The sequence below is a fragment of the Theileria equi genome (genome assembly GCF_000342415.1).
Source record: "Theileria equi strain WA chromosome 2 map unlocalized gcontig_1105316255037, whole genome shotgun sequence".
In the NCBI taxonomy this organism is placed as follows: domain Eukaryota; phylum Apicomplexa; class Aconoidasida; order Piroplasmida; family Theileriidae; genus Theileria; species Theileria equi.
Genome location: NW_004668230.1, coordinates 705,848 through 720,430, shown reverse-complemented (window position 1 = coordinate 720,430; position 14,583 = coordinate 705,848). Strand labels below are relative to the sequence as shown.

The window sequence follows — 14,583 nt, the reverse complement described above, 5'->3', positions numbered from 1 at the left end:
CAGTTTAACAACTCTTTGGAGATTTAATCATTCTGTAGCCTCAAGAGACCTTTGATGTGTCCTGATGGATTTTTTTAGACAATTAAATAAAAATGTGCAGCAGTCCTTTTCTATACTTAATGAAGGTATACTCATAACCAATGGAATTCTTGACATAAAGAATAATCATTTACCTTACTTGCTACAGTTAAGCCTTTTGGAATCTAGAAAACGTCACGGGAGTAAACGGTGTTGTTTATTTGATGAATATTACCAATATGAGGATTCCACAGACTTGGATCCTACATCGCCTGCACATTTTCAAGATTCCACTCCAAAATCTCCGTTTAATAAAGATGAAGAGCTAAAAGATAAATCCGGTTCGATTATCACAACTAAAGATGATAGGGAATTGACACCTGTTGATGGAAAGGTGTGTATTTTGAAAGAAAACTGTTTACTGCGGAAAATTACGCTTTCACAATATAAAGAAAGTATTGAATTCATTAAAAACTTTCTAGATACGTTGCAAAATGTCCTGAGTCACTCTACGGCTGCATCTCGTAACTTGGTTGAGACTCAGGCAACTCCAGTGCTGTATGATATTTCTCGCTTGGTGGATGTTCTTAAATTTATAAAAGATTGTGGTTCTAGGTTGGATACAATTTTTGAGAATAAGTTTGATATTTACAAATTACTATTGTCTATAATTACCTCCAGCTTAAAACAACTTAATACTATTGTCCAATATCCACCTTCATTGTTATCACTGAAACAGGAAGATATTGAATATGACAATTGTAGAATTGAAGAGTTAAAATACGATTCTGTTCTAAATGACCCAGATGCCGGTAATTACACTGATTTCGATTTGATAGGTTCCTTGACCATCATTCATATGGACGACTCTGAAAAGCAGGAACTAGATCAATACTTATCGTTTATCGATTCAATAACACAATTTTCAAGCAATGCAAAAACATTATTTCATTCACTACACATTTGTTTTGAAGATCATGATCCCACTTGCAATGAACTTACTTACGAGTTGTTAGCCTTGTTACAAAAGTTATTCACATACAATGATATCAATTGGAATATATCACGGAAAAACTCGAACATATTGTATTTGCGCAAGAGGTTTGAGTATTATTCGTGCAATTTTTACCTTTGTCACAATGGTATATGCTATGATTGTGGAAAACAAATGAAACTACCAGGACGAACAAACTCTGAGTGTAGCATAATTTATTGTGATTGTTTTAACGCATGGAGTATGAATAATATAAACAACCCTAGTGATATTTCTGGAGAAGTTGTCGGAAATGATGGTACGAACATAAAACTCCTATTGGATATAGTGAGATATATAAAAGAATCTGATGTTAAAACGATAGTCATTGAACTTATATTGCAATTTTTTATACACATAAATTCATTTGAGTCATATTTTTATCTCAATGGTGGGATAAATGTCATATTGGATATATTGGATAATTTCTACACAGATCAGTTCTATTTGTGGCATTCATCACTGAGTCAAATTAGAAATGAGACAATTTCTGATCAGAATGCATTTATAGATGGAAATGATATCAAAATATTAACAACTTTTGCTCCAGGCACTGTAGACTCATTGTTAATAATTCATCATATGCTGCAACAAAACACCTTGGAACAGGAAAAAAATATTATACAATGCGTTGTTAAGTATGCAGAGGTACTACTTCAAATTTTTACATTTTATAAATGCAGTTTTGGAACATTTGAATCAACATCTATTGTTCCACAAGTTTTGTATCTAGTTCTGGATACGTGTATCTGGTTATTAATACCAAATTCTTCAGGAATGATTGTAAACTATAATTCCTCTACTTTGGAAATTATATATAGGGTTAGCGAGGTGTTTAATTTTGATAATGAGGATGTATGGAAGGTTATGGCGGGAGAATTGTTACAACTATCCATTTTTTCTTTCATCATTTTATTGAACAATGCCAAATTTGGCGCTAATTTTGATTCTTCTATACTATATAAGCTCTCTTCATTTTTGACACTGTTATTTTGGGCTTCAGGTTCGCTTTATACGTCTTATGATGAGAAGAGTGTTTTAAACACATTGCTTCATCCAATTCCACAAAATCATCCGGTTTATAAATACATGTTTCTTGAACTACATAAAAAGGAGTCAAGTTTTCAAATACCAGATTCAGAAAGCATCAAACTGTTGCATGAGCTTCGATTAATGACCTTTAACAACGTGGACACATCAGCGGCTTTACATTTAACAATATGTCTATTGGATGATTTATCCTTATACGTACCGGATTCTCTTCGTAAATGTATTTTGGATAGTTGTGCAAAGTTGGGGATTTTTGAATCTACTCTTTCCGGAGATTTATGCAAATATGTATCACTAGTATATAATGATTTTTTGGTCGTACTTGGGAATGAGATAGATTTCCCTGACGATGAAAAAATACTTGATTCATACCAAAATTTCATTAAAATGTACGTGGATATCTTGATTGCGTTATTTTTGAGAAATCAAGTTGATTCTTCTAACATAAAATTCGCTGAAGGTGGTCCACTTTATTTGATTTTAAAGGCATTGAAACTCATAGTAAAAATTATATCTACTGATTACAACCCTATTTTTGAACATTTTATTTTGTCGTTTCTCAAATTTCTCTTCTTTTTTGTTTTTTCTGGGAGAGAAGATTTGGTATTCGATTACGGACCGTTATTAGATTTAATTTTTCTAGATAAAACGACTTCAACATTGTCTAATGGAATTTTGTCCATAATATTATCATTTTTGATCGCAAAAGACTTTATTCAGATAAATAGGAAAATATCCCTTGTGATACCAAAACTTGCTAGAAATATAAATTTGTTATATTCATCCAAGGAAGTGCAATCTGCAGAGTTTCTATTAATGGAAACAGATATAATTGTACCAATAGATTCCCTTTCATTGCAGTTTGAAGATGTTTACAATAGATTTTTAAAGGAAATGGGATCTATGCACGTTACGAATATAATTTCTCTATTATTCTGGTATCGCAACGATTATTTTGGTTTTTCTTTCCCCCCTTATATTTACAAATGTATAACCTTGTTTCGTATTTATCTTCACTCCCATGTTTTTGACTTTATTACAAGGAAATTCCTTCCAGATGCCTTTTTCACTTCAGCATTCTTATCTGATTCTGAAGTTCGTACTATGGATGCACTTAAATCGGTACAAATGAGAGAAATGCAATTTTCTCATGAAAAGATAAAACGGCTGGAACAACAACTGAGGATTTTATCAAATTTTCACCATCTTTCCGATTTGCATTTTAAGCAGGTGAACGACAGAATTAGTTTTCTAGAGGAGGAAAACAAAATCCTGCGCCTCAACGTAGATAAAACTACGGATAATTATATTAAGGAGAATATCGCACTTAAGACACAGCTTGCAACTAACATTTTAAAGTATCAAAAGCTCGAGAATAAACATAACGAGCTACTAAAGTATATCGGTTCTCTATCGCAACATAATACCAAAGATAATGCTAAGGCAAGTTATAAACTGCAGAAAAATTAAACTATTGATTTATCTATTCTTCATCTTTGTCATCTTCCTCCTCGTCTTCCTCGGCCATTTCACTATTGTGTTCTTCGTCCTCTTCAGCATCTTCGTTATCTGATTCTTTATTTTCAGATTTGTCCTTTTGGATTTGTCCCTCTTCTTCATATACATCTTTTGCTGCGTCATTTAGGTCTTTGCAATCTGGAATGGCACCGCCATCTGGTAGTGCTTTTGCTGGTACAAGGGCGTCTGGTTTTCCATTTGTTGAAGGAGATGCGATTGGCTCTAGACCCTTTATATCATCGGTAGGAGTTTTGGAGTCATTTTTATTTGATTCTTCTTCGGAGGTTTTATTTTCAACTTGTTCGTCTTTTACCTTTTCGGCTTCTTCATTGATTTTTTTTGCAGAATCTTCTAGTTTTGTTTCAATATTTTCCAATTCTTGTGTTTTTGCTTCCAAATTGTTTTCCTTGTTTTCTAAGTTATTTTGGGTTTCTTCTAATTTTTTTGATGCATCTTCTATTTTATTTTCTTCTTGTTGAATATCTTTAGTTTCCTCCATTAGTTTTTTTGCATCTTCAGCAAGTGTTTGCTGTTCAGTTTCTATTTTAGTTAGATCATCGTTAACTTCCTCTTCCTTTTTCTGCAAACTCTCAGCAGTATCTTCAAGTTTTTTTTCGGTAGTTCCTAATTCATTTTCCTTGTTTTCTAGCGCCTTTTCCTTCTCATCTAATACCTTTTCAGTATCCTTCAATTGTGTAGCAGAAGCTTCTAGGTCCTTTTCTTTATTTTCTACTTCTTGTTTTAGATCATCTACCCTTTTTGATTCCTCGGTCAAGTTATCTTCCTTTTCTTGCAAACTATTAGTTTTCTCTTCCAACTTATTTTCCTTCTCGCTGAGACCGTTCTCCTCTCTTTCTAGTTTGTTTTTCTTTTCATTTACAGTGCTAGTTTCTTCCTTTAACTTATTTTCCCTTTCCTCTAAATCCTTCGCCTGTTCTGTCAATTTGTCTTCTTTTTTATGCAAGCTATCTACTTCTTCACTCAGTTTGTTGGCAACTTCCGCGACATTGTCCCTTGTCTCAGAATCTTGCTTATGTTCCGTGATCTCCCTTTGATCTGTATTTTCGCCTTCATTGTTAGGTTTTGCGTTTTCTGAAACCTCGGATTTGACTTGTTCATCTGAAGCCTTTTCATCCGATTCCTTTTGTTCTGTTCTTGATGTATCATGTTCGTTACCTTCTCGATCGGAACTACTATCTACAGATTTATCCACTGAGGCATCATCATTCACCCTTTCTGAAGTATTCTGTGTAGCATGCTTACGAACATCTACTTCATCTCTTGTGGACTTTTCAGGATCAAAGGTTTCATTATCAGTATTTGTATGGATTTTATTATCTTCATCATTTACAGGGGAATGATATAGAGCTCCTAAATGTTTCTGAATAGCACTAAAGGGGCATCCACCACGAGTGCAATTAGTGTAGCTCTTTGGTTTGTGATGCTTCTTTTTGTGTTCCTGAATGGCAAATATAGACATGTATAAGGAAGGTACCTTTATTATATCGAGGAGTAGTGGTTTTCCTTTATAATTTTCTTCATCAAATGTCAAGAGACTTGTTGAACTTCCGGATACATTGTCGAAGGAATAATAACAAGTAAATAGCAACAAGGCTATTAAGTTAAACGATCCCATTGTTGAGATCGTCAGTAGGTTACAATATTGTCAAATTGATTAAAATTCGAATCGACAAAATGAACGAATCGTAGGTGTGTACTGTAAAATGTATACACACTTGCTTTATATTATAAGATGTGGATAAGAACAAAAAATCACAACGATTCCAGTGGTTATAGCGATAAATTGTCTATATAGGCGCAAATATACAGATGGTTGTGTTTCTAGACACGATATGCACACATTTAAATAACCTTAGGATATTTACACACAATTTATCTATTTAAACCACTTGTTACGTTATATAACGAAAAATAATTGTGTTGGCCCGGGATAAAACGACATCGGCAATACGTTATACCCCATTGCACCAGCGTCGCGGCTATTTTTGGCAATTTTAGACTAAAAATGGGAATTGTTTATCCTCAGTACTTGAAGATCAAACAATATCAACAACTATAACCTCTATCTCTGAGAATGCTATGCGCAAGTGGACACTAAGTATAATATACGAGATGGAATATTAACTATTTACGTTGCCTACGTTTCATTATCCCTGAAAAGCTCCTGCAGCGTACCCTTTTCAAACATTTCTGAAATTGCTTGCAACCCTCCGACGAATTTCCCTCTTACGTAGAGCTGAGGGAAATTTGGGTAGTTTGAATATTTTTTGAGGCCTTCGCGCAGCTCATTGTCTTCCAAAACATTTACTGTGCGTATTACTTGAACTTTTGTTGCCTTTTGGTAATTGTGAGAGTGTAGTACTAGAAACACACCTTTAGGATTTCCAGAGCTTGTCTGCTAAACTTGCACTGCGGTTGTTTGGCATTTCCCTTCATAAACAGTACGACAGTATAAGTTTTGATTTCTTCCTTAATCTACAACATGGAAGATCGAATGCGTGCGGTATTATCTAATACCTTCTTCTCCGCAGCTTCCGTCAAAATACATTCCTGCGGCTTTTGTTAGGTTTTTCTGGTAAACAAACCTTTTCAGAGGTGGAGCAACAACTTTCAACCGTCTTGTTTTCTTCAGTGTATGCTAGTTTCGATAAAAAGCAGTTTTTAAACCATTTACAGGATTCGATGTATAGACCAGTCCTTTGCGTAGCACTCGATTGATGTTTAATCAGGTTACTACGATCATAGCAGTCACATTGTACAACTCTATTGCTTATAAAAGGGGAGAATATCAGGATATTAATATATGCAGAGTAACAAATGCCTTGTTTGCGTCTAAAAATACGCTCTGTAGTATATCGGGAAAAGTAGGAGAATCCCGAACAATAAGATCTGCACATATCAGCTAAATACCCATTTATTTATCATGTGGATTAAAATTTGAATAATATGCGATTTATTTCGTCAGACGAAAGCAGCGGTAATGTTATGTTTGGAAGTTGTATCCCAGAAGTTTGACGAGCGATTCTCTAGTAAAATTATTATAATAGAGATTTATATTCATGAAGAAGTACATACTACACACCAAAGGTTTTGCGTATTATGTGATGCTACTAGCTGAGTCACCCGAGTACGTGTTTGTCTGTAGTAAGCACTAGATATCTATTGTTTAACTTATACTATAGAGATTTGCTTAGGTAATGATTTATACCAAACCTTTATCTAACGCAAATCCTTGGTTCAAGTGTGGCATGAGATACAATGACCACTTTCTGGGAACCATAAAACGAATTTACACACCAAAATTGGCAAAATGGAGCAAGCCTTGAAGAAATATTTCAAAAATTGGACAATAATACTCACTGATCTCCGGATTCTATTGGAAAAATATCAGTATCTTTCAGCTTCCATACGTACGTTTGACAAATTTATGCATCATACGAAACATAAATAGACACTTCCAAAGGTTCTACTACTCTAAATATAGGGGGATCGATACCGTATATCTTCTCAGGCGCTGTTTATAATGCCCCTATCTTAATATGTCTGTTGACCAATTATCCTTTTACTCCTCCTTCCATCTATGTTGTACCCACTGAAACTATAAAGATCATAAAAGGACATCCATATGTAAACCTTAAAGGAGGAGTTACAATACCATATATATCATCATGGACTCACAAAAGCACACTGGTATGCTAACACACATTTTGTTATTTTCCTATAGGTGGCTGCTGTTAATCAGTTACAGCAAGTATTTAACAAAATGTCACCGATATATTCTGTTGCACCAAATATACCTACAATAAATTCAGCTACATCTAAAAGCTCAATAACTAATGGTACTGATGTTATTACCAGCCCAGAGGACCAGTTCAAGAAATACAATCTATCATCAAGAGCAAAAGCCGCTATTTGTGCAGCGAATGATTCAATAATAGCATCTATTAAAGCTAACAGAACTACTTCTGTTAGAGACTATCACTATAACTTGAAAAAATATGAGTTGCATCGTAAAGTTTTGTTGTCATGGGTTTCGGTATCTCTTGATCTCAATACTATACTTCACGAGGCTCAAACATCCAAAGTTAGTTTTCCAGTTTCATTAAAAAATTTCAGGACAAGCTGCAAAGTAGACTAGATCTCGTGGATACCAGGGATTTGGAATCGCTGAACAACGATCTTGGTTTGATATTATCACAGATATTGCAGTACAAAGAGAGGATTTCTGCTCTTGAAGAGGATAAACAGAACTCTTTTTTGGATATTGAAAAAGTTGTAAAGTTTGAGAATAAAGATTCGGAAAGGTAAGGCTTAAATAACACTAATCATCTTTAGATTATGCAACCAAATTGAACGCGAAGCCACCGCAAATGACATGTTAGAATTCCTTCATTCCATATACAAGAAGAATAGAATTTCCACTAAGACATATGTAAAGGTTAGTGTGTTTATGGTTCTGCAATAAACATGTAGGAATTAAGACTGTTAAGTCACGATTTGTTTGTTGCAAAGATGAATCGTGAAAAACTTGTAAAGAATTTGAGTTGAAATTGCGATGTAAACTAAATATACGAGTTACGCAGAGCGTAGTCTATGGCAGTAAATACTGCTCCAGTACCTGCCGAATATTTTGCACATGTCATCAACGGTCCACTGCATTTGTAAACTGCTCCAGTAACCAGTCCAGCGATAGGAGCATTATATACATCATGATCTCCAGCATTGCGTATGAATTTAAATGCATTATTGAAAGCGCAATATAGGAGTGTTAGGCAGGCTGCCTTATTTCCAACGTTTGGTCCATATTTTCCACAATTGTTTAGTATAGAGTTTATAAAGAGTTTTTGAGTGGCTCCTCCCTTTGATACACCCTTTATTAGACCGAATGATCCACCACAGAGTATGCCTGAGAGTTTGTGTTTGTAAAATGGCTTCAACGTACCAGATCCGTAAGCTAGACCCACAGAATACGTAATTTTTTCTCCCCAATGTCTTCCATATCCTAATTTCGGATGATATAAGCTTTTATATGGGAGGAATCTTACCTGTTAAATACAATTGCCGATTTGTTAAATTTGCACCTATTAAATCCGATTTTACTTGTGGTTTTATTTTTTGTTGTTGTAATATTTCCAAGTTTGGTTGAACGCTACCAAAACTCAGGTAGTCATCCATCTTGAAAAAGAATCTGATGTTAATACACCAGCTGGACTTGTGGGAACAAACGTCGGTCACTCATAGAACATCAATAGAGTTGTTAAAACAATTAAAAATTTTTAGCAGTTATGATTTACGAATCCAAGAGCCTATTAATGGCCACGGTGGTATCCCAGCCGTTGGCTTCTAGTGCCTTCTATAGAATTTATCGTGTAATGGATGCAAATACAACATACCACCGCTATATCTCGTTCTATACCCATTTCTGTCAGCATGGATATCTGTGAATATTGTGGGTATCTCGGAAAATAAACTTACTTTTCCTTCCTTGGTTTCATTTATGTCCTTCGCGAAGGTCGTGGTCCACAACCTGTAGGTATGTTTTAGGACAAATCTTCTCAACTTACTTTGCCGTACGCGCAAATTCATCATAATTTCTCTTATACATCCCTGCAACTTGTGCGTCTTGTGGATCATCTGGAAGCTTATATAAGGAGTTGCGGATAAGAGTACCAGGTTCTGGAGCCGACAATAGGGCTTGTATAGATATGAGTGCAGTTCTTATTGTTAGAGCAGGGCTCCATTCGTTCTTTAAGATATCCAGACATATAGCACCTGTTTCACTAGATATGTTAGGATGCCATATTTTCGTATCAAACTTTATCTGTATACTTCTATTAGCTCCACTCACAGATAAATACCATTGGAGGACTATAAGGATAGTCTCGTGGTATAGTTATATCCAATACGAAATGTCCACCTTCATACGGTGTACTAATCTAAATGTCCAAGTGATGTATGCCTTGTATACTTACTGGACCCCGAATATAACCTTTCCATTTAAATATATCGCCATCAACTATATTAGCATTTACTGAGGATTGTCCATCTTCTTGGATGTCCCTTAATTCCTACAAATTAAAGCTGTGTGAGAATAGCATAAAGATACCCTTTTAAGGCGTATATGTTCGCGGGATTCTTCAAACATTTCAGAGAAAGTGTATTTTATTATAAATTTCTTGATATTGGTGAACTATTTGGTTAATGTACTGCACGGTCCATGTGAAAACGACATTTTAAACTATGTATATACAATATTAAACAAGAAATTGAGTAGAATAAAATATAAACAGGATTAATATACTTATATACCATAATACAAACTGGAATAATTCTAATTTGCGGGTACTGTGTATACTAATGATGGTGAGTCGATCTTTCGATCCAAATTCGTTTTGCAGTGATTATCTACTAATACATTTCATAAAACTGGAGAAATAAGTGGAACGTTTTTCTTTTTATCATAAACATTTGCAGAATAGACAAAATTTACTTATAGTTTAATATAAACCAGAGACAGTCCTCTTTTCGAAATATTCTGATATAATTTAGATAACCCTATTCATAGATTTAGATTTATTTGATGATTCTCCGTAGAAATGGGACGATCTTTTGAATGTGTACGTAGAGGAGAGATCCCTCGCTTCCAGACGGCGAGGTCATTTTTTGAAGGAATTTCGGTAGCAAAAACTTGTTATTGAGAAACATTATACATAGATAAAACGGATTTATGATTCTAGTGAAATGTCTGAATGTGTAAACTCAAATTGTTGAGAGTCACAAAAGCGTTGCGATAAACGTTCCACAAGGGATATTTTTTACTAAAAAGGAGATTAAACATTTTTAATAGATTACAAGTCTGATAAAAGATGGAGTCAAGATGTGTTATTAGACGTAGGGAGAATTCCCATTTGTGTGTATTCTGATAGTGATGTCGGATACTTGGAGGTGAATTTAGTGGGACTTCTTTCTAGTCTGCGTAATGATTTAAATATATTTATCCCAGTTTGGTATTGTTACAATTGTTGTATCATATATTATGGTAGTTGTTACGCTTGTTCATAGCAGTTTATTATAACGCCGACCGCTTATCACAATTTCAGTTATTTTTGTAGTTTTGATTGTATATGGATTTCAAAAGTCCAAATTGTACAACTTTTATGTTTTGTGCATCGCTATTTACGCCCATGTGTAGAAAATATTTCTGATTTGGTTGAATTCACTGGTTGCGTGCAACTTTCACGTCTTGTCTTTACTTTGTCAAATGGACAAAATAATTATGACTATGTCTGCAATACCTTTCTACTCTACCATATGACAACTAACAATGTGTATTAGTCAATATATATCATGGCTATAAAAACATTTTGTTCTTCTTGTGTAAGAACACATGAAGTAGCCGGTAGAGATGTGTCAGCTAAACTATACTCAGGTGATGAAGAGTTCGAAGTTGTTGTAACTCAGAAATATGATTTTCCATTACTGAGTTATGGATGGTTTGAAGCATCAAGGCCAGCATATGGATCAATACAAAATGACACATCTTCAACATATTCTTTGCAATCCAACTCGAATCAGCAAAATTCAATTTTAGATAAGAGCTTATTCTCAAATGCTAACAACCATGATATGCTATACTCCCTCCAGGATAACTTATTGGAGCACATTTACATTGATATTGAACACATTTATAATAAGTCATTAAACTTATCGCTAGATGTTTTGGATAATATGAATGGAATAGGAGAGGATAAAAATATTTTAAATAATGAGTTCTTAGACCCAGAGGATAAAGCTAATGCGGATTTCAATGATTCTGAGCCAAATACATCTGATAACGGGCAACAGAATGAGATACCTTTTGACAATCTTGGTGGATATCCAAGCGCTGGTAAGGATTTGAATCACCACAAACAGCAAGATACAAATCAAACTGTAACTGATATTTTAACTTGTATTGAACAAGAGAACACGGAATCAATACAACTACCAGAAAATGCAATAGTGGAAACAGCGAGATTTGATGCGGGTCAACACGGAATATATACTGAGTCTTTGCAAGATATCCCCGAGTTGTGTAATACACTTCATGAGGATATGTTCTCACAGGATTCTGAGGTTGATGTAAAGGTCTATAACTCCTACTCGGATTTGGAGATGCCATGTTCTGATGATGAGGGCCCAGTACAAGAGCGTTCCTTGAATACAATGTCTATAGATTTTTTTAATTGTGCAATAAAAAGCCAAAATTTAAAAAGACTGGCGTTTAAATTATTTTTGAAGTCGGTAAGTGAGTCCAATAATGACTTGCAATTATCTCCATCTGGAATTAGATCTGAAGATACAGAACCAGCTAAATTGGGGATCCACATAGAAGGAATGAGAATAAATAAGGTTGATGAGAATACTGTAAAAAGAAAAAACAGACTCGATTTGGAAAATGATTTTGCATTCTTGAAAAAAAAACAGAAACACATATCCGGATTTTCTACACCAAAGGAAACGTTGAAGAGTTTAGCATCAAAATGCAGTCTAATACAAAGTCATAAACTAAAATCTAACAGTAGTGTGATGTCTACAGGTGATAATCCTATAAAATCGGTCAATTATTCATCTGTTATTCGTAATAAGTCTGCAAGAGGAACTATTAATTCAAATTATGCTAAAAGCAGGTCTTCTGTTGAGAAAGCTATAATGGATCTTTCTAATGCAGAACAAAGACATTCTACATATTATAAAAAGGTTGGATCTTCGCTAGATTATAATACTCGTAGAGGAATATTGTCAAACAACATCCTTTCTTCAGATTCCGGTAAGGCAATAAAAAATTTATCTGGTAAACATGGCTCAGATGATAAAGTTTTTGGCTCCAATAATGAGGAATCTGACTGGTGCTCCGAGATGTGGGATTCTTTTATAAATGTAATAACCTGTAGGCGACTAAAAATAGGCCACGGATCATTCTCAACTGTATCAGAAGCGATACTAAGATCATACCCATCTATGTTATCTCGAACAGGCAGAGACGCAGACATTGAAATGTTTAATAAAATGTTGGAGTTGATATCTGGCCATTGCGAATTGTGTAAAAATACGGTAAAATATAAATGTGCTGTTAAATCTATAGGTGACGGGTACCCCCTCTCACGATTCCAATATATTAGGGAAAAGGAAATGATGTTACATTTTAATGCTCACGTATTAAAACCATTATCTTGCCGCGTTTTGAATGATAATTCATGTAAAGTATACCAGCTGCTTATGCCTAGAGCCCGCGGTGATTTATTAACTATGATCAACGGGCTCATCAAACATCGGACAAAAAAAGGGTATGGAATTATAAAATTGATCAACCATAAAAGTGAAAAGCGAATAATTGGACTATTCGAAGATGAAGTTCGATTTTTATTTCTTCAGATATTGAGTGGACTATCCTTCATCCAAATGTGCTTTCAGGGCGATATTTATAGACACTCTGATATTAAACTGGCCAATATATTGGTTTTTTGCGAAGATGAGAATATTTATATACCATTTAAATGGAAACTCGCTCTTGCCGATTTTGGTTGTTCTATATTGATTAATCCCACGCAGCACCTGGATGGCTCTACCTCATTTAAGGGATTGCATCATTCCCTTTTGAAAGAATGGACGCAACAGTTATCATCGCAGCTTTTGTCCTTTGTTAGGGGTACTGTTAGATATAATGCTCCCGAAGCATTATCATATGATCGCAATGGCACAAAAAGAAGCAATCATAATCCGAATTGCATTTCAATTTACAAGAAAAACCACAAGACATTGTCATCAATAATAAATTCTAATAAAGTGGACCCTGTTAGTTGGGGGTTGGAGAATGTGGATCCAATTTCATCAGTGAGGTCTAACCCTTCGAACAAAATTAGTGGAGCATCGGAAAATGATGTGGCAGAATATTTTAGGGTAGATATGAGAGCGGATATGTGGTCGGCTGGCATTATTCTTGCCGAACTCTCCAAGTTTGGATGTAACCTGAACATTTCAACTATGGTAAATAAATCGAATCCTGATATATTTGAAAGTATTTTAAAAAGTTTTGAAGGAAAAGAAACCACAGATGTTCCTATAAATGGTGAAAAGATTAAATCTAAAATTGCTTCAACGTTAGGAAGGGGTTTGTTTTGTCGTAATACTATGGAATTACGCAAAAGATTAGCAGCTAGTAAGGGCACACCATTGCAACATCCCATAAGCGATGATGAACTCAATAAAATATTAGCATCAGAAATAAGTAGCGAGTGTGATGTAGATTTGCAAACTAGAATTAAGAATTTGAAGGCATTGTTTCCTTCGTTTGAGAATTGTAAGTTTACTAGTGGCTTTTGGGATTTATTGGCTAGATTGCTAGCATATAATCCATCAGATAGGCTCATGGCACCCGAAGCATTAGGACACTATTGGTTTAAGAATAGTGCTTATTTGTTTGATATAATTGATGATTTACCGTGTTCTACATTTAATCACCTACCTCTTCAACATTTTTACTACACAAAACTTCAAATAGCTTCTAACGGATCTCAGATCAATGATTCTTCTCCACTAAAAAAATGCGAAGAATGGCTGGATTTTAACAACTCTGACATGTGTTTCAATAGCCTATTCAATTATGCAAAGGTATCTCAGACTCCACATGCCTGGTTTTCTGGTCCTGTGCATTATCGCTTGCATAAACTACAGAGTCAAAACATTCATTTACCTGATATGGTTGCGCATATTTGCACGCGTGAAGCTTGTATTTTGGAGACACGTGAAAAGGAAATTTTTGGCTCGGAGGGTTACATTTTATCCAGATTGTTAGACATAAAGTCTAAATACAATTTATCCTGGGAACGATTATTATCATCGCACACTGCACATTTGTTAGGACAAACTATACTATCGGAAAGAACTCCTAAGATATTGTAAAA

At 34.7% G+C, this 14,583-nt stretch overlaps 7 protein-coding genes across 7 annotated transcripts, besides 1 other annotated feature; 3 read left to right on the top strand and 4 right to left on the bottom strand.

The window, feature by feature from the left end:
- Positions 1-64: 64 nt before the first annotated feature.
- On the top strand, positions 65-3,571 carry BEWA_038120 (conserved hypothetical protein; the record flags this gene model as incomplete). The annotated part of the gene is made up of 1 exon (XM_004833170.1): positions 65-3,571. One exon carries the CDS (start codon positions 65-67, stop codon positions 3,569-3,571), a length of 3,507 nt encoding a protein of 1,168 aa, XP_004833227.1.
- A 13-nt stretch (positions 3,572-3,584) lies between these two features.
- BEWA_038110 (hypothetical protein) lies at positions 3,585-5,255 on the bottom strand (the record flags this gene model as incomplete). Its single annotated transcript, XM_004833169.1, has 1 exon — positions 3,585-5,255. One exon carries the CDS (start codon positions 5,253-5,255, stop codon positions 3,585-3,587), a length of 1,671 nt encoding a protein of 556 aa, XP_004833226.1.
- Positions 3,588-3,735: a sequence feature (GA-rich).
- A 522-nt stretch (positions 5,256-5,777) lies between the features above and the next one.
- On the bottom strand, positions 5,778-6,722 carry BEWA_038100 (glutaredoxin domain containing protein; the record flags this gene model as incomplete). Its single annotated transcript, XM_004833168.1, has 4 exons — positions 6,226-6,722; positions 6,158-6,190; positions 6,014-6,115; positions 5,778-5,975 (listed from the first exon to the last, which is right to left on the bottom strand). The coding sequence occupies exons 1-4, from the start codon at positions 6,535-6,537 to the stop codon at positions 5,778-5,780; spliced, it is 645 nt and encodes a 214-aa protein (XP_004833225.1). The 5' UTR covers positions 6,538-6,722.
- A 228-nt stretch (positions 6,723-6,950) lies between these two features.
- Positions 6,951-8,188, top strand: BEWA_038090 (conserved hypothetical protein; the record flags this gene model as incomplete). Its single annotated transcript, XM_004833167.1, has 6 exons — positions 6,951-7,050; positions 7,092-7,330; positions 7,365-7,724; positions 7,757-7,944; positions 7,976-8,078; positions 8,114-8,188. 6 exons carry the CDS (start codon positions 6,951-6,953, stop codon positions 8,186-8,188), a joined length of 1,065 nt encoding a protein of 354 aa, XP_004833224.1.
- A 14-nt stretch (positions 8,189-8,202) lies between these two features.
- Positions 8,203-8,815, bottom strand: BEWA_038080 (mitochondrial import inner membrane translocase subunit, putative; the record flags this gene model as incomplete). Its single annotated transcript, XM_004833166.1, has 3 exons — positions 8,203-8,546; positions 8,583-8,642; positions 8,686-8,815. 3 exons carry the CDS (start codon positions 8,813-8,815, stop codon positions 8,203-8,205), a joined length of 534 nt encoding a protein of 177 aa, XP_004833223.1.
- Positions 8,816-8,930: 115 nt separating this feature from the next.
- Positions 8,931-9,785, bottom strand: BEWA_038070 (ubiquitin-conjugating enzyme family member protein; the record flags this gene model as incomplete). The annotated part of the gene is made up of 8 exons (XM_004833165.1): positions 8,931-8,993; positions 9,034-9,078; positions 9,116-9,167; positions 9,205-9,274; positions 9,311-9,461; positions 9,499-9,576; positions 9,613-9,708; positions 9,747-9,785. 8 exons carry the CDS (start codon positions 9,783-9,785, stop codon positions 8,931-8,933), a joined length of 594 nt encoding a protein of 197 aa, XP_004833222.1.
- A 1,202-nt stretch (positions 9,786-10,987) lies between these two features.
- On the top strand, positions 10,988-14,581 carry BEWA_038060 (hypothetical protein; the record flags this gene model as incomplete). Its single annotated transcript, XM_004833164.1, has 1 exon — positions 10,988-14,581. One exon carries the CDS (start codon positions 10,988-10,990, stop codon positions 14,579-14,581), a length of 3,594 nt encoding a protein of 1,197 aa, XP_004833221.1.
- Between the last annotated feature and the right edge of the window lie 2 nt (positions 14,582-14,583).